Consider the following 22,578-nt stretch of genomic DNA (forward strand, 5'->3'; position numbering starts at 1 on the left):
GGCGACGAAGAGAAAAAAAGCGATGAAAACAGAAAAAACCAAAAACGAACAAACAAATCGAACGCACCGGCAACCCGATCCACGGAGGGGGGAACACAATTCCCGGAGGGACCGACGCAAAACAGGGGGGAGAAACGAAGAGGGAGGCGCAGGTGAGGGAAAGGAGCGAACAGTGGTGGAGAGAACGGGCGCAAACAGAGGGCTAGGAGAGAAACTAACTACCTAAACTAACAGCAGGGGGCTCGCCGGCGACCGAGGAGCGGCGCGGCGCTCAGACCGGCCTCCGGCGAGCCTGTGCGGCGGGGTTGTGTTTTGTGTTTTTTTAGGTTAGGGTTTGAGAGAGTCTAGAGAGAGAACGTCTCCATTATTATTTAAAATTTGTTTATGTGAAAAACGGGTTAAGCATTTCTATGTTTTGCTTTGACTTAATTTTTGCAATTCCTTCACTTAATCACTTCATATCAGCTTGACTTTTGCTTGGATTGCGCAAATTTCATATATTGTTCATAATATTTGTAATATCTTCTTTTTTTCCGAATTTCTGCTTGACTTGTGCAAATTCATTCCAATTTCATTTTTTGAACGTTAATTTCTAATTGAACGAATTCCTTTCTCATATTCTTTGATTCAACAAAAATTTATGATTTTAACAAGATGTTGAAGAAGTACATTAAGTGAGAATTTAAAATATAAACCAGCAATCCATAGCTTCTTCGAAGAACGAAGATAGATGAAATATAAATAAGAGATGAGAGAGAAAGGAGAGGTGAATTAGTGAAGTAGCCATGCGTGAGAAAAAAAATGAAAGTTTGTTTTAGGGTTTGTCTTTTGTAAACATTGCATTGGGCTTGGCACAAAATTTTTAAAACAAAGGAAAAGCCTAATGACTAAAGTCTAAATATACATTCTAGGATTAAATGGGTTAGGCGGTTTGCTTTCATTTTGAAAATTTAAACTTGAACCTAACCCATTTTGTTTTCAAATCGGTTTCACATCGACCCATTTACTTAAACATGTCCAGAATCTCAACACAAACCCACTTTTTTTGGTATATTTTGGGATGGATCTTATTGGATTGGGTTATCATTTGCTAACCCTAGGTTATTGATCCAATGATAAACCACTAGCGCTTTCCTTGTTGAACTCTGTGCACTAGTTTAGAATAACGTTAAACAAGAAAAAACTAATAAGTACTTACATGAAATTCGTGAAAGGTAGCCATAAGGTACGAAGGTCGAAGAGTGCTCAGATATGATTTCTTATCCTAATAGTCATCCCCCAAAATTATCCACTTCAATAGTAATATTTTACAATATAAGTCATTTCCCAAATAGATGTAAATATTGGGGCTTTTTAAAAAAAAAACTACTATAATAATTTGCTTTATAAGTTAATAAGTAAAAACCCTTTTGTTATTTGTAGATTAATGATATTTTGCGGTCAACGATCAGGCATAAAACTTTGTCTCTAAAGAAGAATAGAGCAAACAATTAGGTAGGGCCTGAGGTAATAATCAGTCACTTCAATTTCTTATCTCTATTATATAAGGGAAGGGGGAAGCCATGATGTCCCCATTTGAAGAGACTGTTTTACCCCCTTCTCTTTCTAAATTATAAACTAATTTCAACCAAAATCAGACTTCAAAAAAACTGTCAGAAATACATATGTAACAATCAATTAAAAGTCAACTGAAATCAATAAAATTGCATAATTCATGTTATACAAATCACTCAAATGAGAAAGCTTACAAAAACAAGAAAATTCAATTACAAACTATAAATGCATTAGCAATTACATACTCCATGCACAAGAACCATTTACAATTGCATACTCAAAAAAATTATCAGTACACTACAACGTCAATATATACAACTTACAAACTAAGAAAAACATACGATTTTGACGAGGAGATTCACATTTGTCCATTGGCGATCTGCGAACTTCTAAGAAAGGTACATAATTATTTTCAGTCTTGCAAGTTATTTCAAATTAGTTGAAAAAAAGAATAATTTTTGTATTCAAATTACATGAATAATTTAAGTCTGTACTATATGGTATAAATTTCGAAATAATTATTTGAAAAACTAGTACATGTTTGTAACAAAAAAGGCATCATAAAACATAAATCAATTTCGAGTACAGTAACAATGACACAAAAATCAAACTAAAAATGAAATTACACTAATTTGCCGAAACAAATGGTGAAATTGAAATTGATGAAAACGATTGATTTTACTGAATTTCTTATGAATAATTTAAAACCCAGAAAAAGGGCTAGAAGAAGTATGAATAATTAAAAATCAAGAAAAAGGAGTAGAAGAAATCTTAAAAAAACAAAGGAAAAGAAAAAGGAATAGTGGATGATTCAAGAACTCAAACCATAAATTTCTTAAAAAAACATCTTCATAAATAAAAGTTCAAATAAAATGTAACCAGATCTTTGAGAAATTTTATTGACAATTATATTTTCGGGATGAAACTAGAAATATAAAACGTAAAACATTACCTTCAAATTTGAGGCCCCCATTTAATTCGTCTACCAAATAAACTCCGATTTCAACCACGTTCCCACGAACGTTTTGAACATTACCACCCGATCGAAATGAAAAACTAAAAAGACCAACAACAACAGATGCCAAAATTACCCTAAAAATAAATGGAGTGTTGAGGAGTTAATTTTGACATCAGAATTGGCTTATTAATATAGTGAAGATAAGGAGCTGAGTCGTTCTAATTTTTTGAGGGAAGGAAAATATAAAGTTGTAGGTGGTAAGATGAAAATGTGGAAGATTGGATAAAAGGGAGATACATCAGTCATATGGGTATATGAGACGAATAGTATATGGTAGGTGGAATTGATAGTCATATGGCTAGGTGGATAAAATTATGTGAGTTTGTTACTTGTATACAGGTGGCTTTGTTGCTATTGGCTATATTTTTTTTTTTGGCTATTTACAAACAACTAACGTTAATCATACTCAGTTAGCTATAAGTGAAACAACAATATTACATAAAATCATAAAAACAAATTATATTTATCTTGGCTCCTCTGTACGTGATTTGGCATGAACCTCGATCCATATCAATCTTGATTAGCAGTATTTATCTCCTCTTTACATGATTTTATTTCGATATTCAGTAACAGTTATGCCCAAAAATACCATCGCACGCATCGTGTGCATAAAAAACTAGTATTCCTTTATGAGTAGTCTAAACATAATTTTCATGTTTACCTAAATGAAAATTTCATAGCAACCATTAATAAGTAAGGATCCTACCATTACCTCTTTTACCTCTGTCTCACTCTTATACACATCCCTTCTCTTAAGTCTCAACTATTAAACAATCAACTCTTTGTTTTTTCCTTGTTCTTTTTCCTTGTATTGTAAGTATTGTACTCCATTCGTTTTCATTTAATTTAGATAATCAAGTTTCTTTACACGACCAAAACAGGTTACACTTTATAAGAGTGTCTCCTTAGCTATTGTTTCATTATTTTCGATAAAGGTGTGGCATATAATGGTGGACTGAGAAATAATAAAAATTATTATAAGTCCATATCTTGAAGTGTTGCAATTAATATATAGTAGTATATTTTGCATGTGATGTGTGTGCGACATCACCGATGATATTGTATATGTTTATTTTGTTTCTAAAAATCTGGAAACTACCTTCAGTGAAGAAAATACGGAATTTTCTTTTTAGGGAATAAAATCTAGCATTTACATTAGAGTTTTTTTTTTTTTTTTGCCTTCATTAATTATCTTGGAAGAATAAAAACATAACGAGTTTTTTAGTTAATTCACGTGGATATCAAAGTACTCAAAAGTTCCGTGTCCAAATATGGAAAATATAATGTTGTGATTAATTATGGAGGGAGGATTCACTTTGGAAAAGTTTGAGAGAGTAATATTTAACAAAATGTTTAGAGTTTTGACAGTTTGGCTAAAATTAAGTTATTTACTTTTTTTTTTTATCCATATGAGCCACAAAGGCAGTACAAAGTACAAAGAAAAGGAGGGAGAATTCGAGCCTGTGACTTATCGTTCACAGCACGCACCTCAATCTTAACTATTAGGCTAAGACATTTTTGGTAAATTTGTAAGTTTACTTTGAGTAGTTACCCACAATTTTTCTTGATGTAATTTCAAATTAAAGAAAATGATAGGAACTAAGGTTATTATCAATCAAATTGACGATGTTTCAATTTTGGTTGAGGTAGGCTATAAAATGATTAGATTGAGGAAGGAGATCTTCTAGTGAGTAGGTTAAATTAAACTTGAACATAATTTGAAATTATTGCCTCATAATTATGTTGAGTGATTGAATTTTGTGTATCACATGGCAAATCCAATAGTCAACAAAAGTGTCAACAGGTTGATAGAGTTTTTGGGTTTCACAGATAAAGGGCAGATTCCCACAAATCCAGGTACATGTTTGCACAAATTTTATCTTTTGACAAACTATACAACAATAATATTATATGACCATCAAATCCCCCCTAAACCCCATTAATCCAATAATCCAGACCCTATATTCAATTTTCACTCAACCATATATGATTATATTCTCTTTCATATATATCACTAGAACTCACATTATTAGCCAAGAAATTCAATCAATTACCTATACAAGAGGAAGAAGAAAGCATCAAGCAAGCATATGCAATTTGATTATCATAATCACTAGTTCTAAATTAGGGTATATTATAGGTATTTGAAGGGCTTACGCCAAAGTATATCAATATAACTTTTAAACTGTCAACTAAAAGTACTGTTTATATTAATTATATAATAGAGTATAACTAACCTAATCACTATCTTAGCTAGGAGCTGCAGGATAATTATACTTGTTACTCGGGAAACAAGGCGGCTGCTGCGGCGGCGGCTGCTGCTGCTGATCAGTAATAGCAGTAAAGTTACGAGTGTCGTAACCGGGCTGGTAGCTCGACAAAGCCTGCATAATAAGTGACGACCAGTTCACCAGATCGTCGTCGTTTTCATTGAGAAGTTTACTCAACGAGCTTGAGTGGGGGGCACAATTCTGCATGCTGATCCTAACATTATAGTCTTGTACAAACCCATTACAGCCGATGTCGTTGTGCTCACCATAGCTGGTCATAGTATGGTTTGATGTCTGGTTGATTTTGCGCTGAACGTAGTTGGTTCTGGTATTATTCATTAGCTCATTGAAATCATAGACGATCATAGCCTTATTTGATGGCTGATTCATAGTGTGCTCAACATGGCCGGTCATGTTATCATTTGATGGCTGGTTGATGTCGCCGTTGTTGTTGGCGTTGGCGTTGGCGTTGGTGGTGTCGTTGCTGTTGTTTGCTTCCTCTTCAGCAGACGAGTTGTTTCCTTCATCAATTTCTACTGGCTCAGTTTTTTGTTTTTTTCGTGACCTTTTCCTTGATTCATCCTTTTGGACTTTTTGGTAGATTTTACATAGGACATAGTCCAACAGCTGCCATTCGCATAAAGAAAAAACATTAGAATAAAATCATAAACACATAAGTGAAAAAATTCACAAAAGTAATAGTCAAACTCCTTCGAACTTTTAAAAGATTATATCAGATATATGACGTACTTGAAAATCTCAAAATTATATGATAGTAACTTTATAAAAAAAATCTTCTTATAACATTCCTCTAATTTTCAACGAGATACGCATGTATCGAATAGTAAAAAGTATAAACGAGTTAGAAAGATAAAAAAAAGTAAAAAGAAGAAGAAAAAAAGGAATCATAGCGTACCATATCTCTTTTCCATTTGAGAGAAGAATCTAGCAGGGAAGGACCATTGACCCTAAATTCATACATCATCCAGCTAGTCTTAACACCCTTAGGAGCATTTCCTCTGTAGTAAACCAATTTTTGCCTGAATCCAATTTCTCGACCATCATCTTTCTTAATAGTCTTATCAGCTCCTGTTGCTTTCCAATATCCATCTTCAGCCCTTCTATTTGGACGCCTCCCATTTTTGTATTTTTTGTCTCTTGGTGTAAAGAAATACCACTCTTTATCACCTTGTGCTTCATAATTTACTAATACATGCAAAATAAATTATAATATGTCAGTAAAATATATAGTATGATTAGATTAACATAATACACAAAATTGATTGGTCGTCCACTAATTAATGTTACATATTCAACTGAATACTTACGAATTACTAGTAATGCAGAAAATAATTGGTCAACTAATGTTACATACAGATTCATCAACTGGGTAAACTTAGCTTGTTTTAAATGGTCACAAATCCAATATCTCAATAATTCATCGAAAAGAATTAGCTCTACGAAAATAAATTAGGTTAATCAATACAAAAACACGAATTATTTTACAGTAATCGGTCAACATGAAGTAAGGGTTATCTAGAATATGACAGAATATAGTTTTTTAAAAAAGAAAACAAATAAAACCCAAAACAGAGTACAATGTATATTATTAGAATTATGAAAAGGTACTGTATTTATTTTCTTTAACGAGCTTTCTTGAAACTAAAAATATTAAATTAACCCATAATTATTCCATTCGCCAAATAAAATATTAATAGTGATTCATGTTAAGGGGAAAAAAAAGTGACAATCGCCTCGTGGATGAATGTCATTAATCACAATTCACAGCCTCAAAATAATCCGAGCAAGAAACTTTAATACTACAACTTTACAAGTAGGATACTAAAAAATATAAATATATATATAATAAAAAAAATCCCAATGTGCAAGTATAATTAATGACTCAGAATAAACAAAGCAGGAAAACAATAATAATCAGAGTTTTCTTAAAACTAAAACATATGACTATCGTTGCATATATTTGTTGGGTATATGGCATGATATGAAGCTCATGGAGGTGTATGGGTGTGGAGATGAGGTTGCGTAGAAGGAAACGTCATTTGGGACATAAGGCTAACTTTGAATGGGTATATCTTTCAATCTATAAAATGATTTTGAGGTGATTCAAAGTGGAGGTGATAGCTTGTTCCGAGAGCTTTCCAATGATAGGTCATATGTCCAATTCCGCGTGAGAAACGAGAAAGTTATGACGATTTTACGAAGAACTGACAAAACTGACGGGTTCTGTCCGCCGGGTTGTCGAGCGCGGCCGCGGGGTGTCGAACCGCAAAGCCTATTTTTCCGGTTTTTGGTATTAATGAGGGTATAAATATAAACCCTAATTATGTTTATTCATATTCTTCATCTTTAAACACATATTGAGAGAGAAAAAGCATTAGAGAGAGTCTTGAGTTCTTTGTAATCTTTCTTGAAATTCATCGATTCCTAGTGCAGATTCGTGTTTTCTCCCAGTTCTTGGGTTTCCACGTAAAATTCTGGTGTGTTCTTTCCTTGCTTTATTATTTGATATTCTATTATTGTTTGATATTATTTCTAGATTGATAGTCAATAGAACTTACAAGTGGTATCAAGAGCTAGGTTTGATTATTGTCTAGATCTAGAATAATTAACAATGGAGGATTCAAAGATTAGAATTGAGAAGTTTGATGGGACAGATTTTGGATATTGGAAGATGCAAATAAGAAGACATCTTATATCAGAAAAATCTGTATCAACCTTTGTCTGAAAAGCCTGCTGAATGGAGGAGGCTAAGTGGAAAGTACTGGACAGACAGGCACTAGCGGTGGTGCGTTTGACATTGGCTCGGACTGTGGCGTTCAATGTCAAGGATATCAAAACAACGGCTGGATTGATCAAAGCACTGTCAGATATGTATGAAAAGCCCTCTGCAATGAATAAGGTATATCTGATGCGCCGTTTGTTTGGTTTAGAGATGAATAATGGTAGTTCTGCTGCTGAACATATTAATGAATTTAATTCATTAATAAGTCAGTTATCTTCGGTTAATATTGCCTTTGAGGATGAAGTGAAAGCCCTAATTTTGTTGTCCTCTTTACCTACTGCTTGGGAAACTGTTGTAACTGCTGTTAGTAATTCCTCTGGTAAAGAGAAATTGGTTTATGATGTTGTCCGTGATCTGATTTTGAGTGAGAGCATTCGAAGGAAGAGAGTGGAGAATCATCTGGAGCATACAGTGCATGAAGGGAGAGGGGGAAAAGGGAGGAACTTTCAGGGAAAATTGGAGTCAAAGGGGGATCGGAGTAAGTCAAAAGGCAGGGCTAGTGTTACTTGCTGGGGTGTGGTAATGAAGGACATATAAGAGAGATTGTCCTAGGAAAGAGAATGGGAAAGGGAAGAAGAAGGTTCAAGAAAGTGATGATGAAGAAGAGCATCAACTAACTTGATTTCGGAGTACGATTCGATGCTTTGATTGTAAGCATGGATGATCAGAAGAGTTGGTTGGGTGCTCGGGATCATGGGTTGGATTCGGGTTCTTCTCATCATTCCTCACCATGCAGGGAGTTGTTCGGAATTTCAAATCCGAAAAACTTGAAAAGGTCTACCTTGCGATGGCAAGGCAGTGGAAGTCAGGGAAAGGTGATGTGAGTGTGAAACTCACTCATGGTGGCTCGTTGGAGTTGAAGAATGTCAAGTTCTCCCAAGGTTGAAGAAAACTTGATATCGTAGCCCAACTTGCTACATCGGTTACAAGTTGTGTTTGATGGTAGTTCTTGGAAAATTGTCAAGGAGCAATATCATAGCTCGTGGGACAAGGACTGGAACACTTTACACCATGGGAGCACAGTGAAGGGCCCGGATTGGGATGAGAACTTCATGTAAGTGTCGTTTGGTCGAAAACTATCGATAGTGGGCTAAGGGATGAGAACCGTGGTGAAGCGGTATCCCGGTGGCAAATTGACCGGTAAGCGAACAAGGTGAAGACGGCACACAAGCATGATGTGCCGGAAATCCTAAGTGGAACAAAGGGTGTATTGTTCGAGTGGGAGCAATGTGAGTTTGTTTTCAGAACAATGAGAAGCTTCTTTGGCTTAGGTGCTAATTGGTTTTATTGAAGTTTGATGAGACTTCAATGTGCTTCTTTGGTTGGAGAGGAAGTATTTGTCTTCTTTAGTTGTTGAGGAAGGGATCTTCATTTGGTTGTGCTTGTCTCTAAGGTGATCCGACCTCCGGGGTAGGAGGGTGTGTAGGTTCATGGAGTGATGGTGCAATGATTTGGAGGTTAGTGATTAAGAATCAAAATCGGTGTAGACTTTGATGTCTTTTGAATTGGAGTTGGTGCAAACTTCAAGTTAGTTTCCTTGTGTGAGGAGATGTTGTCATGGATGCTTGATGTATGTCATGGTTTGGACACGACTAGAGATTGCTTTTGCAGTGGGAGTTGTGTTGTAGGAGTTGTGATGAATGAGAGGATGATGAAGGTATGAAGTTTTCTTCACTTACACATCTCCAAGTGGGAGATTGTTGGGTATATGCATGATATGAAGCTCATGGAGGTGTATGGGTGTGGAGATGAGGTTGCGTAGAAGGAAAACGTCATTTGGGACATAAGGCTAACTTTGAATGGGTATATCTTTCAATCTATAAATGATTTTGAGGTGATTCAAAGTGGAGGTGATAGCTTGTTCCGAGAGCTTTCCAATGATAGGTCATATGTCCAATTCCGGTGAGAAACGAGAAAGTTATGACGATTTTACGAAGAACTGACAAAACTGACGGGGTTCTGTCCGGCCGGGGTTGTCGAGCGCGCGGGGGTGTCGAACCGCAAAGCCTATTTTTTTCCGGTTTTTGGTATAATGAGGGTATAAATATAAACCCTAATTATGTTATCATTATTCTTCATCTTTAAACACATATTAGAGAGAGAAAAAGCAATAGAGAGAGTTCTTGGAGTGCTTTTTGTAATCTTTCTTGAATATTCATCGATTCCTAGTGCAGATTCGTGGTTTTTCTCCCAGTTCTTGGGTTTCCACGTAAAATTTCTGGTGTGTTCTTTCCTTGCTTTATTATTTGATATTCTATTATTGTTTGATATTATTTCTAGATTGATAGTCAATAGAACTTACAATATTGATGTTAAATACTAAAAAAGAAACAATCCGGTTGAGCGCGATAATAATCAACTAACAATTATTCATGGCAAAAAAGTCAAACATTAATAACAACAAAAGCAAAGTTTCATTAAAACTTACGAAAAGTAGTAGAATCCCCTAAAAAAAATAGTAGAAAAAAATAGTACCTACCCAGTAAGGTAGATAAATTCAAGAATAATAATAACAAAAGCAAAAATTCTTGAAACTAAACAAGAAATTAAAACATACATGATTATCGTTGCATTGATGTTAAAATCTAAAATAAGAATCAATAATGTTAAGTTTGGTGCCTGAACTCGTCAGAATCGGTTTCCGCAGGCCCGCCCGATCATGCGTCCAGCGTCCGTCGTAAATTACGACAGGGGGCGTTGCCCTATCGAGCCTGCGACGTCAGTGGCTTGAGGAATTTGATCGCCCGATTGGGTGGATGGCTTACGCAGTTTTGATTTTTCGTTTTGAGATATCTTTTAGGGTTTTGTGCGGGATTCCTTATGTTATAAAAGGGCTTCCTCGTGTTCATTATTTAACACACAACTTTTGGAACCCTTTTAGCCTCTAGTAATTTTAGGACTCCTTGTAATTATTCTCTTTGGTTTTTCTCCATTATAGTGAAGAAGCTCTAATCTCGCACATGTAGACGTAGGTCTAATTTGACTGAACCACGTAATATCTTTGTGTTCTTTGTTTGTTCATCTTTATTGTTTTCTCACCTTTATTATTTCATTGATTTTGTTCCGCATTAATCAAACTACAACACCCTGTTTCTTAACAAACTGGTATATATCAAGAGTTTGGTTGTTTAAGATCTAAGGTGTTTATAGGACGAGTTTGATTTTTGATTATGTCAATGAAATTCGATATTGAGAAATTTGATAGGCAAGTAAACTTTGGCACATGGCAATTAAAGATGAAGCCATCCTAGTTCAAAGTGGTTGTTACAAGGCTCTTGTAGGTGCATCCAAAAAGCATTAGGGTATGACGGATGATCAGTGGGAGGATATGGATTTGAAGGCACTCTCGACGATTCATTCAAGTTTGTCTAATGAAGTTTTGTGAGAGGTTGCCAAAGAGACGACTACTGCGGGTTTGTGGTTGGAGTTGGAGTCACTTTATATGACAAAGTCTGTGACCAACCGTCTACTACTAAAATCTAGAATTCATGATCTCTGTCTAAAAGAAGGTAACCCGTTTGAGTCTCATTTAGAAGAATTCTTCTCTATAATATGGATTTGCAAAACATCGATGATGAGGATATGGCTACTAGGTTGTTGTGCTCTTTACCACCTTTGTATAAGCATTTTCGAGATACCTTATTATATGGTAGATATGATTTGAATTTGCAGGATGTTAAGGATGCCTTAACTAATAGAGATTTAATTGACAATAAATCGATTAATAAATCTAATAATTTTGCTCACACAAATGCTTTGGTTGTTCATGGTGGAAAGAATTCTGGTAAAATATGTAACTATTGTCATGTGAAGGGTCATATCAAATCTGAGTGTTGAAAATAAAGAAGAAAAATGGAGAAAGGTCTAATGAGGATCAACCTGCAAATATTGCCAACGTCGTTCTTGATGATGATCTTGCACTTTAGGGTTACAAGATTTGGGGCTGCGGTTTCTACGATCTCTTTATGTTTGGTTCCCTTTTGAGATCTCTTGGTAAAACGAGAAACCGTGTGGTTTTTCTTTTTTGGAGTCTATGATAGATTGCTTTTGAGTTTGTAATAAATTAGCAATCTTGGTTATGCATTAGATTTTTTAATCTAGTTATGCTATTTCTTATCTCAAATTTGGTGCTTTTGTGTTTTGATTAAGTACTTGCAATTTAGAAATTATTGTTATCATTTAATTTTCTAGAATTGCCTCTGAGTTCGTTGTTGAGATGAAGAAGTGTTTGAAGAGAGTTTGGTCAATTTGAGGAAGCATGCTTGACGTTGGTGACCTTATACACTCAATCTAGGCCATGTGATGGTTTTGTATACGGAGTTTTGTGTGCGAAGACGCATCAGTACCCAATTATAGAAGATGTTCGTTCTCTGGATTGCCTGCAATGGGTAGGTTTATGGAATTTTATTTAAGGTGGAGGTTCTATGGTTTTTTTTGGGTGAGCATCACTTCTTAGTTCAAGGTGGAGTTACCTTGTTTGATCGGTTTCAAGTCAAGGTGGAGATTTGTTAAGTTTGGTGTCTTGAACTCGTCAAAATCGATTTTCGCAGGACCACCCTTAGTTTTGGACCTTTGCAAGAGGATTTCCCCAGCTTTTAGTACCACCACCTATGAAGACTAAGATTCCGAAGCAGTGGGAATAGCTTTGAAAAAGCTTATCACGAATTACGATCGAGCATCCGTCGCCCGATCGGGCCCGGCGTTAGTGGCTTGAGGAATTCGATCGCCTGATCGGGCGAATGGCACCTGATCCCATCAGGCGGCTTAGCTTTTAATTACGCGGTTTCGGTTTTTCGTTTTGAGATATTTTTTAGAATTTTGTACGAGGTTCTTTATGTAATAAAAGGGCATCCTGGTGTTGATTATTTAACATAAAACTTTTGAAATACTTTTAGCCTCTAGTAATTTTAGGATTCCTTGTAATTATTCTCTTTTCTCCATTATAGTGAAGAAGCTCTAATCCCCAACTGTGTACGTAGGTACGTAGGTCTAATTTGATTGAACCACATAAATCCTTGTGCTCTTTGTTTGTTCATCTTTATTCTTTTTTCACCTTTATTATTTTAATTAATTTGTTCTGCATTAATCAACCTAAAACACCCTATTTCCTAACAAATAATACCAACAAAAAAAAAACAATCCCATATTCAACAGAAAAAAAAACATATAACAATTATAATCATAACAAAAAAAATTCAAGAATAATATCAACAAAAGTAAAGTTTCATTAAAAGTTAAAACTTAGGAAAAGTAGTAGAAAAAAAGTATTAGCACGTATCAGTAAGGTAGTTAAATTCATGAATAAATAATAACAAAAACAAAGTTTATTTTCTTGAAATTGAAGAAGAAATTAAAACAAATTCTTATCATTGCATTGATGCTAAATACTAAAAAAGAAACAATAATACCAACAAAAAGGAACAATCCCATCAAGCGTTCTAATCATCAACAGTAAAAAAAAAAACCTACAACAATTACAATCATAGCGAAAAATTCAAGAATAATATCAACAAAGCAAAGTTTCATTAAAAGTTGAAACTTAGGAAGAGTATGTAGTAGAAAAAATAGTAGTACGTATGTTTAAATTCAAGAATAATAACAACAAAAGCAAAGTTTCTTGAAACAAAACAAGATATAACAATTATAATCATGGCAGAAAAATTCAAGAATAATACTAACATAAGCAAATTTATTCCATTAAAACTTAGGAAAATTAGTAGGAAAAAAAAAGTAAGTTGTACGTACCAGTAAAAAAAACATATATAACAATTATAATCATGGCAAAAAAAATTCAAGAATAATACAACAAAAGCATAGTTTCTTATATTTCATCAAAACTTAAGAAAAGTAATAGGAAAAAGAAGTAAATAGTACGTACCAGTAAGGTGTTCAGGAGTATGAAGATAAATGTCAACTTCATGCATGAGATTGGTGGGTAAAGATAAGCCCTTGATTTTGCGTAGAAGATAACCAAGGATGAGTTCTTGATCAAGAGGATTAAATCTGTAGCCGAGTGAATAACGCCTCAAAATTTCACTCGCACTTAAATTTTGATTAGAGGACCCAACAATAGCATTACCATGGTTTTCTTCCATGCTCCTGTCTGTATTTCTCTCCATGGACGGATTACTAGCAAAAGTGCACGGTCAAGAAAATAAAGTATAGTGGTTAAATTCTGTAAGAATTATTATGATCTCTAACATATTGGGGTGTAAGTTTATATATGTATTAGGTGATTACCGAAATTGTTTAGGATATATATTTTTGGGTGTAAGCTGTAGCCTGTAAATTAAACCTTTTTTTTTTTCTTATTAGGGTAAACGTTATCTTTTATCTTTCTTGATATATTATCTTTTAGTGTGTTTTTTTCGTTTTTTAATTAGATTATGTAAGTTAATCTTAATGTGAGGCAACATGTGTACCTGAGAATTTCCTATCAGGTTGGAATTTGAAAAATAAAACGTTTTAATCACTGCTTTTTTTCTAAATACTTGAAGTAAAATTTATTTTATTTAAAAAATTTAACGATATTGATACTTGTTTCCAGGCGTTGATAAAGGTGTCTTGTATATGCAATTCTTGCACGTAAAGGTGTTTAATATTTTGACCAATGCTTGTGAGTGAAAATTGATGTCGGAAAATAGCCTTGAGTCCGATCTCCCAAAACAAATTTTGGTTAAAGTTGTAAAATGCCAAGAAAAAATTAAAAGTTGTTTCTCGCAAAGAAGTGTTTATAAAAAGTTATTTTTCGCGAAATTTCCTATTCTTTAATGAAATACTAGTATTATTTAATAACAATTTACCAATATTCATACCTACTAAAAAGTGAGAACTTCATCTACTATAGCTTAAGAACAGTGGATTGACATATATGCCCTTCAATAAGTGCCTTGACTATTTTACCCCTCCACGTTTCCATTGTTGCTTTCTTTCTCTGTTCTCCCAGTTTTCCTCTAAACCCTCTATATTCATCCTCCTCCTTTCACTTTCTCTCTCTACTAGGTGATATTGACTTTATGAACAGAGAAAATTCACACCAAATTTCCGCCGCACTACTTGTCTACCTCTTGATGTTATTCTCTCTTCCTAATTCTTCAAGTTGTTTCTCTCTCTATCTCTACCATCTTATTATTTTTAGCTTTTAATTGATCTTTTATTTTCTGCTTAGCTCAAGAAATTTTGTGGAATTCACTGTGTTTTTACTCAAAAAAAAAATGTAATTAATGTCTTTTTTGAGGAATTTCTTGTTTGAGCTTGTCACAATTTCTTTTTGATAGTTTTTGTTGAATTTTTGTGAAATTTTGGAGCTATTATAGTTGGAAATTGTTGAAAGAGATGAATCTAATGTTGTAATTGTTGTCAGAGTTTAAGAATTTCTTGTTTGAGCTTCTTATAGCTTGTTGCTTTTTGGTACAGACTTCCGGATGTAGATACTTGTTTGTCACTATTGTGACATTTGATGTCTTGGGCTCTTTAACCTTGGCCACCGTTCCGTCATCATAAAAGACCTCATAATCATTCGTATCAAAATAATCAAAAGCCACTAACTCCTTTTCAGTTAGCGGCACTAGCGGAAGATGCTCCATATGAGGACGGGGTTTGGTAAAATGACGGCGCACAGGGTAATCCTTTGGCACTCGCAACCAAAAGAAGGCATCTTGCCAACCCTTCAAACTTGACATCTTAGGCTGGACGATCATCTTCTTGTCAGCCGTCATTAATGACCACCAGCCGACTGCCTAGCGGATCCATTTTTCTTCAGCCAATGGATATGACGGAATAAGTTAACCGTTTGAGGGAAATCTATAAAGCGCACAACCCAAATGTACGCAATGATGTTCCTGACTACTAAAGGTGTTAATTGCGCCAAGCACACGTTGAACGCATTCAAGATTTCGACCAAAAAGGAATCCAAGGGTAAATGAAGGCCAAACTCAAAATGATGACTGTAAACGATCACATGATCTGGAGGACATTCAGTCACAATGGCTCCCTCTGGCGTACTACCAACCGATATCCCGACTCCCGAGGGCATATGATATAAATCTCGGGCGACCCTCGGATACGCGAAGTGAAGGGCATCCTGCCGCCAAGGCCCATCTATTTCTACGCTGAGAGGACCGGTAGTAGCATCTTCAAGTAACCACAAAGCATCCGGTCCTTGACCGATAACAACCTTTTTCGGCTGAGTTGGACGGGAACTTTCCCCCATTATAGGCGCCGTCAAAGGCGTGGTAACACCAGTTCGACACTGGTAAACGGCCTCAGTAGCATCTTCGCGAACCATGACGGTAACAATTGAGTCACTATCGTCACCTAAATCAACAATAGGGGGTTAGGAGCCGCAAACTCCTACAAGCGGTCGTAAAAGTCGGTCGACACCCTAACTCCGGCATCCGCCAAACTATCTAACCAAGCATGCTCTCTAAGAGGGGCGACATCAAGGCCGGGAACAACGTCGAACGATGGACGCCTAAGGGATTGTCTAGCAAAAATTTGGTGTCTAAGTTCTCTAAGCGCTTAGCTTATTTGTCACCACTCTGGCTAGCGGTCAGATATCTCATAGTCAAATTATGCTTCTCAGGGGTGGAGGGGTCGTTAAGAGACTTTGACCTTAATTCTTTTTCTCTCTCGGCCGTAAGGGGTATGTCCGCTAACAACCTAGTCCTCCCCGCAAGGCTTGAACCAGAAGAAAGTCCAGGGTCGGCCAAAGGGGAAGCAGAATCGTTAACGGCCAAAGGGAAAAATGGTCACTCTCAGTCATAAATACTTCACTAAGAGAATTCTGGCTATCAGATTGGTCCGACATGATGAAAACACGAAAGAAACTTAAGGAAATGAGGAAAGAAATTGGAGAATTACCTGGAAACGAAGGGCCGCAGAGAAAAGAGAAAAAGTAAGGAGCAAAATCGCCGAAGAAGGTGAACAAAGTCTCCAAACAGCGAAATTGCACCAAAAAACTTGAGCTTGTAGCCAAAGAACCACCGAAAAACGACGAAATCCCAAACATAGAAAAAACCCAGAAAATGTTTGTCAGGAAAAGATGAAACTTTCAGTGCACTAAAACCGAGAAGTGAAAATTGGAAGATTGAGCAACTTTTCGGAGTAATTTGAGCACAGGAAAGGCGGTTCTTGAACAATGCAAGCTTTGGTTATGGGGTTTTGTTAGAGGAAAAAGAAGAAGAAGCAAGAGATCAGAGTTTTGAGCGTAAAATAGAAAACTCACAAAAGGACAACTGCTCTGATATATATGTACAGATGAACGGCTTACAGCGACACGTGGCATCCAAACAAATTAATCTCATCGAAATATCAAACGCGACAAATATGACTCGCGTCCACCAACAACATCCTTAGCAGTCAAGACCCCAAATGATGCTAAGGGGGGCCTAGTTGTATGGGTATAACCCAAGTACATTAGCGGATCCCTATGGAGGGTCCGCGAGCATTATCACGGACGCGAGCGTGGCAATGTCATCCACAGCTCTAGCAAGTCAGTTCACCAACGTGCTCCGACAACGTTGGCGGTCGTCTAATAAGACAAAAGTAAGGGAATCTTCCCACCTGTCAAGTGCGTCACAACCATACACGTGTCGAAGGATTACACGCCCTGTCAGAGGAATAGTACTTCTATAAATACCCCAATAATACTATTCTACAGGTACATTCTCTTATATACTGAAAATAGCTTATCTTTCTCTCTCTAGTTTCTCTCTCTAAATCCTAGTTGGACAAATACTGACTTGAGCGTCGGAGGGGGTTTCCTCACAACCACCCCGAGGGTACCTCACGTTTGCTTGTTGTGCAGCTATTCACTAAGGACTTCACTCTCCAGATCTTTGGCAGACTTCTTTGAAGCCGCTAACGTTTCATAACCGAAACAACTGTGCTAGAAGAATGATCACAAACATATTGCGAAGCATAAGTCCCCCAAGAAGCTATTTAAAATTTGTACTTACCTCATTGGACTAAGTGTAACGTAGCTTACTTATTATAACTTTGCTAAAATTGGATTCGACCCTAATCGAACGGAGATGACCTCTCAGATCATCCGATGTACTTCCATCACTGACAGCTTTCCTGCATTAGCTCTTTTCTTTTGAGTAAAGATCTTCATAATGAGCTTATATGACTTTCTCTAATCTTTCTTTTATTAACTATATTCATACCACTCTTTGTCCCACTGATTGTGCTCGTCGGGAATAATCTTAAGAGATAAAGGCTAATAAGTTGAGACTTGAGAGGGTTGGCCAGGTTCCAAAAGAAAAGAGGTGTGCACAAATTGGATGAATTATGTTGTTTAAGCTCTTTTGACTATTAATATTAAGTAAATAAATGCTAAAATTTAGTCGATGACCTACGTATGAAGTAAGAAAAAAAAATTGAATTTGAAGAAAAAAACAACTTTGCTGATCAGTTTCCCCTTTCCAGTACCCATTTTCCATTCTTTTTCTTTTTGGTATGCATTTTTTTATAATTTTTTTCATGAATGCAGGTTGTATGCTCTTTTCAATTACAATATTTGAATAATCCAATTGCATTTATGGAAATATTTTTTCAAAAAGTGCATACAGAAAAAGAAAACAAACATAAAATGTAGGTGTTGGAAAAGGACGACTAGTTCCTTCTAGTCAATTTCAGTATTGGCAAAATATAATGTGATTAATATTAAACTAGTTCTTCTAAATTAAAGATAGTAGTAGTATTTGATTTTGAAATATATAACAAAAATTCATTCTATTTTTTTGGTACAAAAACTAAATTTATATCATAATACTTATTAATATTTTGTTTAGGAAGAAAAAAATAGATAAAAATAAATAAATGAAGAGTGAGTGGAACTTTTCACTCATGAGCTTCAACAACTTTTTTTCATTCATTTGGTCTTACCAAGCTTTTTCTTGACCCTCAACTAATTTAGTAAGTCAAATAATCACTTGGGTGTGACCTAGCAAAACCATGTGCACCACTTCGGTGGAGTTGCAAGAATCTTGTGCCTTTTTATACAACTGTGAATAGTTCCTTAGAGGAACAGTACAATAGACTTGTAGACAGTTCCTTGAGGAATAGTTCATGCACGTCCATGCTACCTGCAATAAAAAGGCATGAAAGCTTCTGCCCTGCACGCACGATCGAGCGAGATTCCGCTCGACCGTGCACGACCCTGCACGCCCGTGCAAGAAGTTGCTTGCGAGTTCACTCATGGTACAGCCGGGTGTACCATGCCCTAGGGGTATTTTTGTAATAGATTACAACTTCATGTGCTCATTTGACACCAAATTTGCTCATATGGGCATTTTATTCATTTACTCATTTGACACCAAATTATGTTTAGACTACTCATTAAGGGATACTAGTTTTTCATGCACGCGATGCGTGCGATGATATTTTTGTGTATAACTATTACTGAGTATCGAAATAAAACCATGTAAAGAGGAGATAAATATTGCTAATCAAGATTGATATGGATTGAGGTTCATGTCAAATCATGTACAGAGGAGACAAGATAAATATAATTTATTTTCATGATTATATGTAATATTGTTGTTTCACTTATAGCTAACTAAGTATGATTAACGTTAGTTGTTTGTAAATAGTAAAAAACAAATGTAGCCAATAGCAACAAAGCCACCTGTGTACAAGTAACAAACTCACATAATTTTATCCACCTACCCATACGACTATCAATCCCATATACCCATATGACTGATGTATATCTCACCTTTTTTTTTTTCATCCAATCTTCCACATTTTCATCTTACCACCTACTTCCTTATATTTTCTCTTCCCTCAAAAAAATTAGAACGACTCATCTCCTTATCCTCACTATCTTTCATATCTCACTCAAAAAGATTGAGATTTCATATTTATATTCACAACAAAACACCACATTAGTAAGTCAATTCTGATGTCAAAATGAACTTCTCAAAACTCCATTAATTTTTAGGGTAATTTTGGCCTCTGTTTTTGTTGGTCTTTTTAGGTTTTCATTTTGATCGGGTGGTAATGTTCAAAACGTTTGTGGGAACGGGGTTAAAATTGGAGTTTACTTGGTTGACGAATTAAATGGGGGCCTCAAATTTGAAGGTAATGTTTTACGTTTTATATTCCTGATTTCGTCCGAAAAATGTAACTGTCAACTAAATTTCTCAAAGATCTGGTTATATTTTATTTGAACTTTTATTTATGAACACTAGGGGAAAAAAACGAAAGGACTGCGGTGCAAGCGTTGCGTTTTTCTAAAAACGCAGCCCTTAATAGTGAAGGGTTGCGCTTTTTAAAATAACGCAGCCCTTTAAGTAATGAAGGGCTGTGTTTAAAAAAAAAAACGCAGCCCTTAAGAGTGAAGGGCTGCGCTTTTTAAAAAAACGCAGCCCTTTGCGTTTTTAAAAAACGCGGCCCTTTATGGGCTTTTTTTTAAGAAAAAAATTGAAATGAAGGGGCGGGCTTCAAATGTTAAGCAGCTAGTTAGGGTTCTCTCTCCTCTCTCACCCTCCTCCCTTCTCCTTCTTTTCTCTCCTCTTTCATTAACCCTAAAATCTTCTTCTCTCTCACCCTCGTTTCTCTCTCACCGTCGTTTCTCCGCCGTATCTCTTTCACCGTCGTTTCTCCGTCGTTTCTCTCTCATCCTCTGTCTCGTCACTCCTCATAACCAACCACCACTGTAACTTTCTCCGTCATTTCTCTCTCACTGTCGTGTTCGAAGAAGACGAAGATGGCGATTGAAGACGATTAAATAAGAGGGGAGAAAAATCAACATTAAAATCAACGAATTCGCTTCGAAGAAGACGAAGATGGTGACGGAATTTCCTCGATGAAGAAGACGACTTACTTCGCAAGTGGAAATGCGTCCCTGAATAAAGGGGAGGTACGAGTTCATTCAGATTGCTTTTGCATTTTGGTTAGTATCTGCATATGAGCATCTAATCACTAGGAGAAAAAAAGGAAGGGCTGCGGAGGAAGGGCTGCACTTTTTCTAAAAGCGCAGCCCTACTAGTGAAGGGCTGCGCTTTTTTATAAAAGCGCAGCCCTTCACTTAGTAGGGCTGCGCTTTTAGAAAAAGCGCAGCCCTTCTTACTTCAGAAGGGTGCGCTTTTTCTAAAAGCGCAGCCCTACTAGTGAAGGGCTGCGCTTTATAAAAGGTGCAGCCCTTCTGACTAAGTAGGGCTGCACTTTTGAAGAAAAAGCGCAGCCCTTCTTAAAAAATTTTGAAAAATTCATCTTCGCGGGCTTCAAATATTAAGCGGGATTCGTCAAATATATCCCTCATTCTTCTCTCTCCTCTCTCACGTCCCTCATTATTCTTTTCCTCCTTCTCTCACATCCCCTCCCTTCCTCCTCTCTCTAATCCTCTCAAAAACTCCCAGAAATGTTGCGACAAAAACGCTGAAATGATTTGCACGAATCATGCCGACGGAGTCCGATTGCATATTGTGATACCTTTTCGGAAGCGGAACGAGCCAACGAGTCAAACTCACTGCTATGCTGTGATGTTTAGGCTTTTTAAGCCATCCGAGCTCGTTTAAGCCTCCAAATAGGCATTTTAAGTTTTTCCGAAATTTTTTTTCCCTTAAATTATGTATTAGGGTGTTGTTTTATGTATTTAAACATTATTAGGTTAATGTTTGGAGGTAGTTCTTGTATTTTCAGATCTATAATGTTCTTGTATACTTCTCTTTGTTTATTTTGATTAATGTTCTTGTATATTTCTCTTTGTTTTGATTAATGTTCTTGTATACTTCTCTTTGTTTTGATTAATGTTCTTGTATACTTCTCTTTGTTTTGATTAATGTTCTTGTATACTTCTCTTTGTTTTGATAAAAGTTCTTGTATTTTCATCTTTGTTTTGATTAATGTTCTTGTATTTTCAGATCTATAATTTCTTGTATTAGTTTTTGTTCGTTTTTTTCATTTTCGTTTCATTCTTTTTTTTGTTTTGGGTTTAGTATTTTCATTTTCGTTTCGTTTCTCTTCTCTTCTGTTTAATTTCAGAAAATGTGAGATTATGAGTAAAAAAATGTCAAAAATTTTTTTTAATTTTTTTTTTTGGTAGGAAGGGCTGCGCTAGTTAGGAAAAAGCGCAGCCCTTCTAAGAAGGGCTGCGCTTTTCCTAAAAGCGCAGCCCTACTAAGTAAAGGGCTGCGCTTTTTAAAAAAGCACAGCCCTTCTGCTATGTAGGGCTTCACTAGTAGGGCTGCGCTTTTAAGAAAAGCGCAGCCCTTTCTGTTTTTTCCCCTAGTGATAGTTCGAATCCGATCCGAATTACTAATTCGAAATTGATTGGATTTCGAATTTTATCCAAATAACTTTCAGCCCTGCTTCCACCTGTTCATCAGTCAATTAATTGTTCTGTAGCTCATATTTTTTTACGGTTGATCCTATATGTTTGATAATTCAAAATTGGTGCATCAACAAGTGATAAAGCTTAAGGATGTGATTCTTATCGGCTCATAGGTGGCAAATTAGTCTGGAGTAGTTTCATTTTGTTTCAAGTCAAACTAGTTTTTAGGTCTGGGCTATTGCCCGGATAATTATATGTTTCTTAATATTTTCATTTGAATAATATCAACTATCACTTGGTTTAGTGGTTATTAAGACATACATTAGTATATATGCTTGTGATCACGAGATCAAATCTTATGTAATGCATTTTCTATTTTATTTAGTATATTTGGATTATTGGCATAAAATACTCTTACAGAAAGCGCGATGTAGGCATCCTTTCTTGCTTAAGAACGTTCTTTAATATACTAGTATGAATTAGTTCTGAAGTGAGATCGAGTTAGGTTAAAATTTGATAATCTTGTCTTGGATATTAACCTTTTTATATATTGCTATTAACCTTTTTATAAATAAGAGATTGAAATGTTAATTTGTTGCACTGTCAAATCCACACAGTAACATACCTCCAAAAGCGATCAAATCAAATTTAT

The 22,578-nt window shown here is 35.8% G+C and overlaps 1 protein-coding gene across 1 annotated transcript; it reads right to left on the reverse strand.

The window, feature by feature from the left end:
- Nucleotides 1-5,251: 5,251 nt before the first annotated feature.
- LOC125498871 (putative NAC domain-containing protein 94) lies at nt 5,252-13,764 on the reverse strand. Its single transcript, XM_057395678.1, has 2 exons — nt 13,524-13,764; nt 5,252-6,036 (listed from the first exon to the last, which is right to left on the reverse strand). The coding sequence occupies exons 1-2, from the start codon at nt 13,762-13,764 to the stop codon at nt 5,705-5,707; spliced, it is 573 nt and encodes a 190-aa protein (XP_057251661.1). The 3' UTR covers nt 5,252-5,704.
- Nucleotides 13,765-22,578: the final 8,814 nt, after the last annotated feature.

Source organism: Beta vulgaris, chromosome 6 (assembly GCF_026745355.1).
Source record: "Beta vulgaris subsp. vulgaris cultivar EL10 chromosome 6, EL10.2, whole genome shotgun sequence".
Taxonomy (NCBI): Eukaryota; Viridiplantae; Streptophyta; class Magnoliopsida; order Caryophyllales; family Amaranthaceae; genus Beta; species Beta vulgaris.